The sequence below is a fragment of the Rattus norvegicus genome, chromosome 7 (assembly GCF_021556685.1).
Source record: "Rattus norvegicus strain SHRSP/BbbUtx chromosome 7, alternate assembly SHRSP_T2T, whole genome shotgun sequence".
In the NCBI taxonomy this organism is placed as follows: Eukaryota; Metazoa; Chordata; class Mammalia; order Rodentia; family Muridae; genus Rattus; species Rattus norvegicus.
Window position 1 is genome coordinate 78,081,882 of NC_141540.1, and position 13,020 is coordinate 78,094,901.

Below are 13,020 nucleotides of genomic sequence, written 5' to 3' on the forward strand. Positions count from 1 at the left end.
CCTCCTGTGTTTCCACAATCCGCACGGATAGGCTAGGTCCCTGTCAGAACTTCCACAAGCGATTATAAAGTACATCAGGCTACTTCGAACTGTTCCGGAGCAGAAGAGAAAACCACACAAACAAGTCAGTTTCATCCTGCGTTGTTCCCCTGGCAACCATATTAAACTGCAAGGATAAAAGCGCCTTTGTAGTAGCTGCTTCTATTGAATTACAATGTAAATGTTGATGCTTGCCTAGAAATGTCAACCGGCGACAGGCTTATGGAACAGATGCAGTAGTTGTTCCGCAGTGCAGGAATCCCAGTCTGCGGAGAGATGCAAAAGGTGCGCCCGGGCCATCTTAAGAGTCTCTTCAACCGAATCTCCTTTCTCCATCAAAGCCTCGCCGCACTTCATAGATCCAGCTCAGGAAAGGTCGCTCGACTGTTTGAAAACTGAAAACGACCTGCTATCTTCTATGCTTCAGAGCACGAGAAGAGTTTGTTGTGGATAAGAATGCTAACAATGCAATTACGCAAGAGACCCGGCAATCTCTGTTTCTTTCCCACTCTTAGCATAGCGTAACTCTAGCTCCCTGACTCTTCTGCCCGTCACTCAGTTCTCGTCCAGCGGGTGTCAAGTGGCAGGTGGTGAACTGGCCATTTGGTTCCGGGTGGCTTGTTGATTCCTGGGTTCAGCCCTCGATCGTCCTTCGGTTTGACCCGCAGTACCTAGTGTCTGCAGGCGGTGCTCCCTGCTCCTTCTCTCCCATCACCTCTACCCCAGCCCCTAGTCAGGGAAGAAAGTCGAAAGTGGGTAGAAGTCAGCTCGCAGAGTCTCCAGCGTGTCACCGCTCCACTCAGGTAAACTTCACAGTGAGTGACCTGCACTTGGAGAAGGGCCTTACCTGAGCGCGCCTCTACCAATGGCAGCTCACCTGAGGGAGCTCCGTAGCCAATCACCGCGCAGCTCGGCCCTCGGGCTTGTACCCTTTAGTGAAAGAATTCAGCGCCTTGCGAGAAAGTTACCTGTGGCCGCCCAAGTCCGCCACTTTGCGCTCTGTGTCTGCCCATTGCCGCGATCCGGGAGGACTCCGCGCCGCCGGGCCGCCTCCGAGCGCGGGCCCCATGTGAGGGCTCCCTCCCCCCCATCCCACCTTTCCGGCTAGGTGAGGGCGCGAGCGAGCGGGCGAGCGAGAGTGGTGAGGGGGGACGAAAGCAGAATTACCTGTAGCTCTTGTTCTGCCATCTCGGGCGCTCTCACACACCTTCACCTGCACAGACTTGAAAGTCCAGTTTCACCAGAGGCTGAGGCTCCAGGAAAAGGGGAGCGAGTTCATTGGATCAAACATGTCACAAGAGTCGGACAAGTAAGTGGGTCGCACGCGCCGGCGGCGGCTGCCGCTGCCCCTTTGGGCTGATGGCAACTGGTTTGTTATTTTTTTTTTTAAGTCGCTATTGTTGGATTTTGGTTTTGTATTTTTTTCCTCTCTTTTTATTTTTTTCTTCTTGATGGATCCAGACCCTCTAGGATTATATTTCTACCCTGATTCAGGGAAGAGACCCTACACGAACGTGAATGTTTAATACTTGTTTTTGGGCCTTGCTAGTAAACGTGGGTTTTCTTTGCTTCCTCCCCGACGAATGAGCTCAGCTCCCACTTCCCCGACCGGACGGACCCTTGGGCACTGATTGAGGTTTTGGCAGATGGTGGCGGGAGGCCTGTAGTTATCCCCTTGCCTGGAGGTGCTCCCCAGCCTCAGATTTCCTGGGCCATTTGGAAGTTCAGTAGACTTCCTTCGATTAGGCCAAAGGGCCTGCTGGAAAAGCGGTCTGGGCCGCTTTTGTGTGCTCTCAACAAAGGGCTTTTATGCGATTGCAGACACGGCCATCTTCCCCACTGCGGCGACCTGGGGTGCATGTGCACCCCAGCGCGGGTCCCCGACGGGACGGAGGCGCGGGCAGGCCGCGATGGCGGGTCCCTGTGTGTGCTTGCTTTTCGTTCCCTCCCGCCCCCCACGCAGTGTCCAGCCACCTCGCGCAGGTGTGGGGCAGGACCTCTCGGGAGTGGGGACTGATTTTGAGGTCGGGTACGAAGGGGCGCCCACACTTAGGCTGGTCTCCCTGCGCCCCGACGTCGTTGGCTCGTACGCGTCCGATGACCGCGCGGCCCACACTTTGGAGGCCGCCACCTCGGGCTTGGGGCTCAATCGGCCTTCGCAAGGGCTGTCGATGGCAGAGGGATGGGGGAGGACAGTGGTGCACGGGGACTCTGGGTTCTCCGCGTCCTCGATCGGAGTTCTGGACTGCCGGGGAGCCGCGTGAGCCGCGGGGCGCGGGGCCTGGTCCGTTGCGGTCCCCGCCTTGGGGACGGCTTTGTGCGAGCCGGGGGAGGTGGGGCCGAGGGCGGGAGCGGGAGGGAGCGGGAGGTGGGTCCCGCTGCCCTCCTTCCATTCGGTGGCGACACTTCCTTCCCCCTCCTCCCGGGGCGTCCTAGGCCGGGAACTGGTTACGTCCTATTGGAAAGGCTCAGAGCCGCACTTTTGCTGCCCCTGGTAACTTAACCCGGCTGGTGTGGCCATTCCAAGGAGACCTTCCTGATAGTCTCGACCGAGAAAGGCGCAGGACCAGTCCCAGGTTGAGGAACCTGGAAGGGAGGAGGGCGGAGAGGGAAAGCCTGCCTGAGCTGATTTTTGGATGGGTAAAGTCGCGTTGCGACTTTCAAAATCTCCTACTCTGGTTACCCTTTAAGTGCTGAAGTGGATACCGGAATCCGAAGAACTAGTGTTAGGAACTCCGCCAGGGGTTCGAAAGCTTAGGGATGGGGAAGCGGTTGATTGTACGAGATAACCCCATCTACATCTCGACTTCCACTTTAGTTCTCTTGGTAGTGGAAAGAGTCATCACTTGAGTTTGAAAACTCGTATAACCCAAGTCCAAGACAACAACGTTTTGTTTTTCGTTTTTATTTTGGTTTGTTTTGAGTTTGATGGTTAAAAGGGGGGGGGTGCACATTTACTTTAATTGCACAATTAACTCTCAGTTTGACTACTTAGTTCTGTGGCACTACATGAGTCAAACGAAAGAAGAATGCAAGTGGATGGGTATTTATTTTCTCCAAGTTATACTTAGCACCAATAGGGATAATTTATTCAGTATTGAGTCTAAGTACTGAGTACTAACAATCTGGCTTAACGGGTATGTGTTATGTAGCTTTTATGGCTAATGTCTATCTAGAATTACACAGCATTTAATGAAAGTGGCGTTTATCTGGTGGTTTTTCAGGATTCCATGTTGCATTCTGGGAAAACGATACTATAAGGAGACCACGATCAAACCTCCCTTGCTTTCTCTGCTCAAACCGCTGAGAACACTTTGAAGTAGACCAAGATTTCTGGGTCACTTTTTTGAATCTGAGACACCCCCTTCCTTATCCCCCCCCCCTTCCTTCTTTCAAGACAGGGATTTCTGTGTAGGTACTGTGTCTGTCCTGTGTCTGTCCTGGAACTCACTCTGTAGAACTAGCTGGCTTCAAACTCAAAAATTGGCCTGCCTCTGTGACTGGGGTGTTAGGATTAAGACAAACATCATTATGACCGGCTCAAGATTCACTTTCTTTTTTTATCTTTATTAACTTGAGTATTTCTTATTTACATAAGATTCACTTTCTTAGTGTTATCATCTACTATGGCCCCTGAAGGGATGGACCGAGGTTGATGAGGCATTTGATGGGGTTGGGACTCAAGAGAGAGTGCCTGAATACTTAGCTGAAGCTGACAGTCAAGTGAGCATGGGAGAGTCCAGGAGCTGGACCTTACAGTGTTTCCGGGTAAATCAGCCTAGGAGGCCTGCCTATGTTTTCTGGAAACACCCCCCTAGAGCAAACTCCTAGAGATTAAATTCCAAATCCCAGTGAGATATAGGTAATCTTTTCAGATTGCCTAGGAAGCTCTTCTCGTTAGAAAGTTTACTTTGAAGATGAATCTTCATAGTATTTTTTTTTTCTTTTCTTTTTTTCGGAGCTGGGGACCGAACCCAGGGCCTTGCGCTTCCTAGGCAAGCGCTCTACCACTGAGCTAAATCCCCCACCCCCTTCATAGTATTTGTACCACTGTATACTTGTGTGTGTTAAAACGTGTACACAGAGGCACAACTCACCATCTGGGGGTGTCAGTATTGGCAGCAAGCACCTTTACCCCGAGCCATCGCACAGCCCAGAGTCAGCCTTTTGGTGGTGAACTTTTCAAATGGAGACGTTCTGCTTTCTGTGTTCCACCGTGCTGATGTTATCATTCACTAAAGCAAAGAAGAAAAGAGGACATTTTGTCTCTGTGTGCGTTTCAAAAGGTCCTGCTCTCCCGTCTTAGCCTTTTATGACAGCTGATGATCTTTAGCAATAAGTACATTTGTGAGCAAGGCTCTGTTTGATTAAAAAACTTCTGCGAGTCTGGGAGATGGTGGCACACAGTTCTAATCCCAGCACTGGGGAGGTCGAGGCAAGCGGATCTCCAAGTTGGAGACCAACATGATTTACAGAGAAAGAGAGTTCCAGGGCAGAGATATACAGAGAAACAAAACAAAACAAAACAAACAAACAAACAAACAAAAAACCTCAAAACTATCAAATACATCAAGAGGACACAATATGTAATAACAGATTCTGTATATATATTTAATAAGCAGAAAACATGCTTTCTAGTTAATGTACTGCTTGCAACGTATTACATAATACACTGCAAACAGGTCATATAAGGGGCTACACTACACTGAAGGTCAACTCAAAAATAGACAAGTTTAAGACAGCACCAGACAAATGCCTGAAAGTTACAATAATTTTAAAAGCAGTTTTAAAAACACAGTACAATTCATTGTTTTGGAATTTCAAGACTGGGTATGAGAACCACCACCTGACACTCCTGGCTATTAATATGTTTTCCCCTATCTGCCTACTACAACTACACTCGCGTTGTTGTGTTTCAGCTTAAGGGGTGGACTAAATATATTTAGTTTAAAATTTCCCTTATTTCTTTTTTTCTTTTTTTTGGAGCTGGGGACCGAACCCAGGGCCTTGTGCTAGGCAAGTGCTCTACCACTGAGCTAAATCCCCAACCCTAAAATTTCCCTTACTTTTAAAATGTCCTTTTCCATTAAGCTATATTAAATATCCTTTAAGGTAAAAATGCAAATGATTCATCACATCTCCTCTCTAACAGTACAAATAAATACCTACTCATTTTTTTTTCTCACCTCAAGTATGTTTGGATATTGGATATTTTGAATTAGATACTGAGATTCACAGGTGAACCTCAGGTTGCTTACAAGTTCAGCATGTGTTAGGAGAACAAGGCCAACCAATTGAGAAATAATCATTAGGCAAGGACAGAATCTGTGCTGAAAGCCATATGCACAAGAGGGGGAGGAGGTGTCCCCGTAGAGCTGTCGACCTCTCTTGAAGGAAGGCCTGAAGAAAATGAGGGGCCAAGCCCTGAAGATACCCAGAGTGGAGGTTTCCCCAAAAGAGCCTTGAGGTGCGCATGCTTTGGAGGACATTAATGTGGTCAGTTCTCTGCTAGTCCAGGCTCTGCATGCTCAATAACAAGGCTATGCTTGAAATGGGTGACCAAGAAGTGACCAGTGAGTACCCAGTGGGTAACGGAAGAGCCAACTGATAACAACGTCAGTCTTCCTCCTTTCCTAGCACACCTGGGGTTAAGGCTGAGGGTTCAGCGTTCTTTGCAGAGGGCTAAACCATGCATTCTTGTTATAGCAGAGTGAATACACACAGAAAGCCCTGGGTTAAAGCTGGAGCGAAAGGACCTCCCATAAATCTCCTGACTGAATTTCAAATGCCTCAGTCCTGTCCACCTCAGACCTGTCACGTTAGCCTGTACCAAACAAGCCGGTCGGCCTTCTCTTTCCCTTGCTCTCATTCAGCCTCTGCGAGCTGCACACATCAGAGGGGTTGGAGTTGTCACATGCACCTGGCGGAAAACGCTGCAGATTGCTTTAATTGGCACCCCGTAGCCCACCAAGTGAATTGACACACGGGCAAGGCTGATTTCCCAAAATAATAAAATGATTGGCCACACTACCAAAATAGAGTAAAAAAAAAAATCTGTGAATCAACTGTGTTTGTACTTAAGAATAGGATTCCACATAGCGATTCTTGATATCTCTGGTTGCTCAAACAAACAAACCACCTTCCACCACTGATAAAGCCTGGAGGTGGCAAATCGTTTCTCTGGATGTAACCCAGGAACCTTTACGTAAGCTTTGACCAGGCTTTATGTGACGATTGAGTTCATTATAGAACTAATTCTTTCAATAACCGCTTCACACAATAAATGTAAAATCTGGAACTTTTTAGATGCTAACGGACACCCAAGTGAAAGGAGACAGACTCCTGCTTTACCCCTGGCTACCTCTGGTGGAGCTGCTGCTGGTGAGATTTTAACTGGATGCAAGAATTCCTAGGCCTCCTCCCAAGCTTGTTTGTGTTCATTGTTTTGCTAAACTGTGGCTGAGGGACGGGTGTGTGCTGGGGTCTTTTTGACAGCTCGCCTGTTTACAGATCTGCTAAAGACCTGTTTGAAGTTTCCCCCACCCGGTCCAAGGCTGCATTAGGGTTAGAAACCCGACTGTCCTTCTTCAGTTTGACGTTGTAGCTCTTCCTGAGGGCCGTGGTTTCTTTGAATCGAGACTCCATTTTGCAGATCAGACTTCCAGTGGGATGCTGGTCCCTGCTGAGACAACTGGGCCAAGAAAAGGATGCTGTAGTTTTTTTTTTTTTTTTTCTTTTCTCTTTTCTTTTTTTCGGAGCTGGGGATCGAACCCAGGGCTTTGCGCTCGCTAGGCAAGCGCTCTACCGCTGAGCTAAATCCCCAACCCCGATGCTGTAGTTTTTTTTGTTTTTGTTTTTCTTTTTCCCCAGGGCTCTGGAAGTTGTTTTTTTTTTTTTTTTTAAAGGTTTATTTATTTTATGTATACACTGTAGCTGTCTTCATACACACCAGAAGAGGGTGTCTGATCCTATGACAGATGGTTGTGAACCACCATGTGGTTGCTGGGAATTGAACTCAGGACCTCTGGAAGAGCAGTCACTACTCTTAACCACTGAGCCATCTCTCCAGCCCCTGGAAGTTTTAAGTATGACCAGAAAATAGTGCTGGAAACAGACCATGAAGTCCAAGCTACCTAAATGGGCCCAGAGCTCCTTTAAGAAGCACTGAAAATAAGTCTGAGATGACAGAGCCTCTATGTAGTCCAGGCTAGCCTTGAATTTGAAGTTTCTTGCTTCAGCCTCTAGTGTGGCGCTGGAGTTACCTGTGGGCCTCACATCCGGGGAGTAGCGTTGGATAGAAAGTAGAGGGCAAATTTAGGAAAGCAGCCAGGAAAGTCAAGCAGAAAGAAGCATCTGAACCGAACCGAAACTAAGAACTCGGTCTGAGCCGGGCATTTGAAACTTTGTTCAGAGCAGACTTACTTTGGGGCCTGTGCTGTTAAATGTACTTGTGAAGAATTCTTAGATAAGTCAGGTGGTGGCCTCAGCCCTTTTATGACTCTGGTCTAACCAGGCATATTGTTTTTTCCTTCCTCCCTGCTTCCTTCTTCCTTTTCTGTGCATCTCCTTTTGCTTTTTTCTTTTTTTTTGAAACGAATGTCTCACGTAGCTCAGTCTAGCCCACTAGCTAGTGATAACCTTAAGCTCCCAGTCCTGCCTTTGCCTCTGGAGTCTTGAGATGTCAAGCGTGCACTTCTGATTTGTCTGGTTTTTGTTTTTTTTTTTTTTGTTTTTTTTTTTTGTTTTTGTTTTTCAAGACAGGGTTTCCTTCTGTAACTCTGGCTGTCCTGGGACTTGCTCTGTAGACTAGGCTGGCCTCAGAACTCGAGGTCTTTTTGCTCTATCTGGGATGCTGGGATTAAAGGCGTGCATCCCGATGCCTGGCTACATTTCTGGTTTTGTAAAGAATGCTTTGGCTGGATAGCGGCTTTTCCTCATTCTTGCCTGAAGCTCGACGTTTGTCTTCGGTCCCTCAGCCTCCCAGACTTCTCTTTACTCACTGTTATTCCTTCTGTATTTGGCGAGCATCGACCGTTGCACTTGTGCCTTACCAGATGTGTTTGCTCACTCAGGTTTATGAACTCCAGCAGCCCATCCTTGTCACTCTGCCATGTGTGGTCACGTGATGGCAGCAGGTGTTGCCCCATCTGCTTTAAATGGGTTAATTTTAATGCGGGGGGGGGGGGATCGAGTGTTTTTAATGTCAGGTTTATTGGGGTCTTTGCTCTGAACCTTGGCGCCTGTGTTGGGGTGTCCTCACAGTCTCTGTCATCCCAGGCGATGGTACCCTGGGATTGCTAATCAGCTAAACAGGCTGCAATCTAGGCTTGTTCTGAAACTGGAGCCATCAGCTTGGCAACCCTGCCCAGGAAGAATTCCTCAGCGAGCAGCGACAGGCTGAATAGGAATTTTGCTTTGGCCCATGAGGTCTGGTTGGCTGTTGGTTGCTCAGTGAAGACTCTTAACCTGGAAGTCCTTGATTCAGTAGCACTCCTGCCTTCCTTTTGGACTCTCCCCCACCTGCCCTATAGTGCATCTCTTAGATAAAGCCAGCATCCTTGCAATGGCTTTATATATTTATCCTTTGCCAGCAAGGTGTATTTTATGATGCTGCATTTCTTTTTCTTAGGCAATCCTGGGGATCAATACTAACACCTCTCACATGCCAGGCAAGCACAGTGACCTCCAGTTCCACTAAGAGTCCTCCTCTCAGACACCTGCTGCCATCTCTATATAGCCCCGGCTGCCATGGAACTCTCTCTGTAGACCAGGGTGGCCTGGAATTCAGAGATCCACCTGCCTCTGCATCCTTGAGTCCTGGGGTCAAAGGCATGTGCCATCACCTTACACACACACACACACACACACACACACACACACACACGTCTATGACTGTTTTGTGGTTTTTTTTTTTTACCCTGCATGTTTATCTGTGCACCATTTGCTCTGCCTGGTGCCTGCAGAGGCCATAAGAGAATGTGTTATTCCCTGAAACTAAACTCACAGGTGACTGTGAGGCACCTTGTGGGTCCTGGGAATTGAAACTTTGGAAGCAGCCAGAGCTCTTAACTGTTGAGCCATCTCGCCTGCCTCCACTCTAGCCTTCTTACCAGTAAACGGCACAAGGCTAGGTGGAATGGAGACTGGAAAGAATCTGAGGGGATCTTTACCCTCCTCCATCCCAACCGTATTAGAAAAAGAAATATTGTAATTCGGTGTGCTTCGGTGAACACTATCAATATTATTTATTAAACACTATACATTCTGAATTGCTCCTTGAATATCCACCATATCTTGAGAACTTTGTGGTGATTTCAGGGAATATTATTATGAAAAGAAGTCTGGTCTGTAGAGACTGGCTGGTGCACTTGAAAGGGCGTTCTGTGAGAGCAGTCACTGCCCCTGACGTTGTGAAGCTACGTATTATACTTTGTAATGAACTGGGGTGGCGGTGAACTTGGGCTGCAGCACTTTGCAGAGGTCTGATTTCACTTGCACTCCCAGGGAAATGCTTCTCCAAGCGCTAATGCTGGCGCCCTCCAGAGCAGAAGAGGAAAGCAGCACTTATTGCTTTATATTTTGGTCCTCGGGATTATCTGAACTTGTAAATAGAAACACGGAAGAGCCCACTTCTCCCACAAAGGCCCATGCTCAAAGCTTTCCAGTTTCTATTGTTGTATCTCACTATTATTATCGTTATTATTATTGTTGTTGTTGTTATTTTCAGCAGGGGACCGGAGCCCAGGGTATCTATGTGTTAGGCATTGAGCCCACCACCACCCTCCGCCCGAGTCAAGGCACAAGTTGGGGAAATACTCAAGTTGGGGAGAGAAAGAGGGAAGAGGAAAGGAAGGAATAAAGCAAGCATGGACAGGAGGAAGCCGCTTTAGCTACGTATGTAACCGAGTTAAGGATTTGGGGCTGAAAATTTCATAAGCAAAATGTTTGGCGTCCCTTCCGTGGTGCATGCTGGGATTGTATGCATGAGATTAAGCCTGCAGTGGTCTGGAAAACTCTCCTTTTTCTTTGAAGGAAGTAGGCGTAGGTATTGTGTGTTCTCTTCTTAAACCGTGGACGTGAGTCTGTGAAGGGCTGGCTCCGAGTGGGTCTGGAGGTCACCAGCGCTTTCCTTCCCACGCTCAGCCCTCAGCGTTGCCTCAGTTCTCAGTTCAGTGAACCCCATGAAAGCACTGCTTTTAGTACTTTTCCGGTCTGTCTTTCCAAAAAACCTGGAACAACATAGCATTTACCTCTTTCCTGTATTGCCAATAATGTAATTAACATAAGATTTTTTTTTTCTTTTCACCTGCAAAATGGAGTTGGATGAAGTGATCTGAGGATAATCGCCCTCACCAACATATGGAGTCTACTTTTTTTTCCGTTCAGAGAGGTCTGGGTTGGTGGAGGCTCCAAGGATCCAGAGATGCCAGGCTGTGGGCCTGACTCCTCTTCATGAGCCTCTCCAGAATAAAAGGTCATCTGATTAAGAACCCAAGTGATCCGAGGCCTCCAGCAGCCTGGGGGCACTGTGAGGGCACAGGATCCACAGGGCAGCTAGGCGGTGATATCAGTGGTTCACTGGAGGATTTCTGCCCTCGCAGCCTCCCAGGGCTGCTAGATAAGTGGTTCAGGAAATCAGATAAGCAGTGCTGGCAAGGACGCTGAGAACTTCTTTACAGACGGGTCCCTGGAAGTGGCTTCCGCTGGGCCCACGGAAGGAGAGGGAGGGACTGGGGGATGGGGAGGGGCGCTTAGGAAGGTGAGAGGCGTGGCCTGCTTCCCTCTTTCTCCTCCTCCCCCCTCTCTTTTTCTCCTTCTTTCTCTTTATTCTCCTCCCTTCTTCATGTTCTCTCCTTTGCCCCACTTCTGCCAGACCTCTGTTTTTCCTCCCTTCTTTCCTCTCTTCCCCTCCTCTTCTTCCCCCACTCCTGCCTTCTCTTTTTCCCTATGCTTCCTTTTAATAGAACGTAATTCAGGGAATTCAGGTATTGAGTTTTGGTTTCTTAAAATACCCAATTATGTGACTATGTTTTTATTTTAATCCCAGGTGTGGGGTAAGAGGCTGCTTCACAGCAGGTGATTACGATTTGCCTGGTGCACTGGTAGGGGTGTGTTTTTTATTTTGCTAGCTGCAGATAGTTTAATTCTGGGGACTCTGGAGAGCGAATAAACAGGAATGCCCCAGAGGGTCTGTGGCAGCCACTGCTTCCCCTGCTGCTTCTCCCCCTGCTGCTGCATTTGCAGTTGTGTTTGCTGGACTGCTGGATATTCACTTGATGAAGATTGGACTTGCCCTTAGGAACCGGATGCCCCTAATCAGCAGGAAATGGTCTAAAGAGGTCTACATACCCCTTTCCCTCTAACTTTCCATCTCTCCTACCTGGTGTTGGGGGGTTGGGGTGGTGGGAGGGATTAGGGTAGAATAAGGGTTGGAAGGGTGATAGAAGAACCCAAAAGACAGCAGCAGCAGTTTTACACCAGGTTCAGAGGACTGTATTAGTTCACATCAGGTGCACAGCTGTCATTGATTTAGGCCAGGAATAAAATCTCATATTGAGCTGAGAGATTAAGCACCTCTGGGGTGGGGGTATTCTCTGGTCAGTAGCCCCTGGAACTTGGGTTGGAAGGACCTTGTTTGAGACACAAGAGTCTGATACATACTTTTAAAGACGTACAGCGGGGACTAGAGGGACGGCTGCTCTTCCAACAGACCACAGTTTGATTCTCAGCACTCACCTGGGTGACTCATAACCACCAGAAACTCCAGCTCCAGGGGATCCAACTCTACTGGGTGCCATGGGCATCAGCACACATATGCACAAATGTCCTCACACAACACACACATATGTACATGTAATTAAGAGTGATAAAGTAGGTCTTATTTATGTATGCCATCCATGTTGAACGAGAGGCAAGCATGAGTCATGATGGAAGGGTGGTTAAGAATAAGCTGAGGTCATAAAACGTATACGAGTGGCCGATACACACAGGGAGCAGGGCTTAGCTTCATTAATTAGAAAACAGGTTTTTGTTTTGATCTCGGTTTTGGTTTTGGCGGTCTTGGAACTCTCTCTGTAGACTAGGTTGGCCTTGAACTCACAGAGCCTGCCTCTGCCTCCTGAGTGCTGGGATTAAAATCTTGAGCCAGACTTTCTAACCGGAATGATCCAGACGTACTCTGACAAGTTGGCCAAGATTACTAGTACTAGAATGAGGTGAACACCACAGCGGGAGCTCACAGATCATTCCTCGACCTCTGAAAGGCAGGTTAGTACACTATATATTCACGTGTGTCTGGTGCCTGAGGAGGCCAGAGTAGGGGGCTGAATCCTCCAGAGCTGGAGTGACAGACAGTTGTGAGCTGCTGTGTAGTGCTGGAAACCTGCAAGAGCAGGAAGAGGTTTTAATTGATGAGCCATCTTTCTAGCCCCTATTTTTTGGTGTGGTGTTGAGACTGTCATATAGTCTAGGCTGACCTCAAACCTGTGTTCTGGCTTTAGCCTCCTAAGTGCTGGGATTGCTGGCATATATATATATATCTATATATATATATGCCAGGCCACAAAGGATCTTCTTGGAAGCCGAGTTTCAGCAAGATAGGGGTATAAACATTAAAAGTCATTAAATGTTACATTGCCAGCCAAGTGGCGGTGGTACATGTCTTTAGTCCCAGCACCCAAGAGGCCGAGGCAGGCAAATCTCTGAGTTTGAGGCTAGCCTGGTCTACAGAGCAAGTTCCAGGACAGTCAGGGCTGCACAGAGAAGCCCTGTCTCTAGCCTCCCAATCCCATCAAAAAAAAAAAAAAAAAAAAAAAAAAAAAGGAAAAAGGTCGTCGTGTTACCTGAGAAATCCTGAGTAATACTGGGTGAGGAGAAATGTCTGGGCTGTGTCCTAACCGAATGTTGGGTGTTCTTAGCCTCTTTGCTTTTCTACTTCGTTGGAGTGAGCATGCTCTGCTTTTGTTCCGAAGGAGAAATTTT

The 13,020-nt window shown here is 48.0% G+C and overlaps 1 protein-coding gene across 6 annotated transcripts in view; it reads left to right on the forward strand.

Moving 5' to 3' along the window:
* The first annotated feature begins 693 nt into the window (after positions 1–693).
* Grhl2 (grainyhead-like transcription factor 2) overlaps positions 694–13,020 on the forward strand; it is a 130,003-nt gene continuing 117,676 nt past the window's right edge. The window contains exon 1 of one of the 6 annotated variants that reach the window (XM_087556497.1): positions 694–1,348. In XM_087556497.1, the coding sequence (XP_087412623.1) occupies positions 1,329–1,348 (20 nt within the window). In that variant the 5' untranslated portion in view covers positions 694–1,328. Of the gene's footprint in view, positions 1,409–13,020 lie in introns of all 6 variants that reach the window. The other 5 variants (XM_087556496.1, XM_087556499.1, NM_001134527.1 and 2 more) reach the window with 5 other exon arrangements.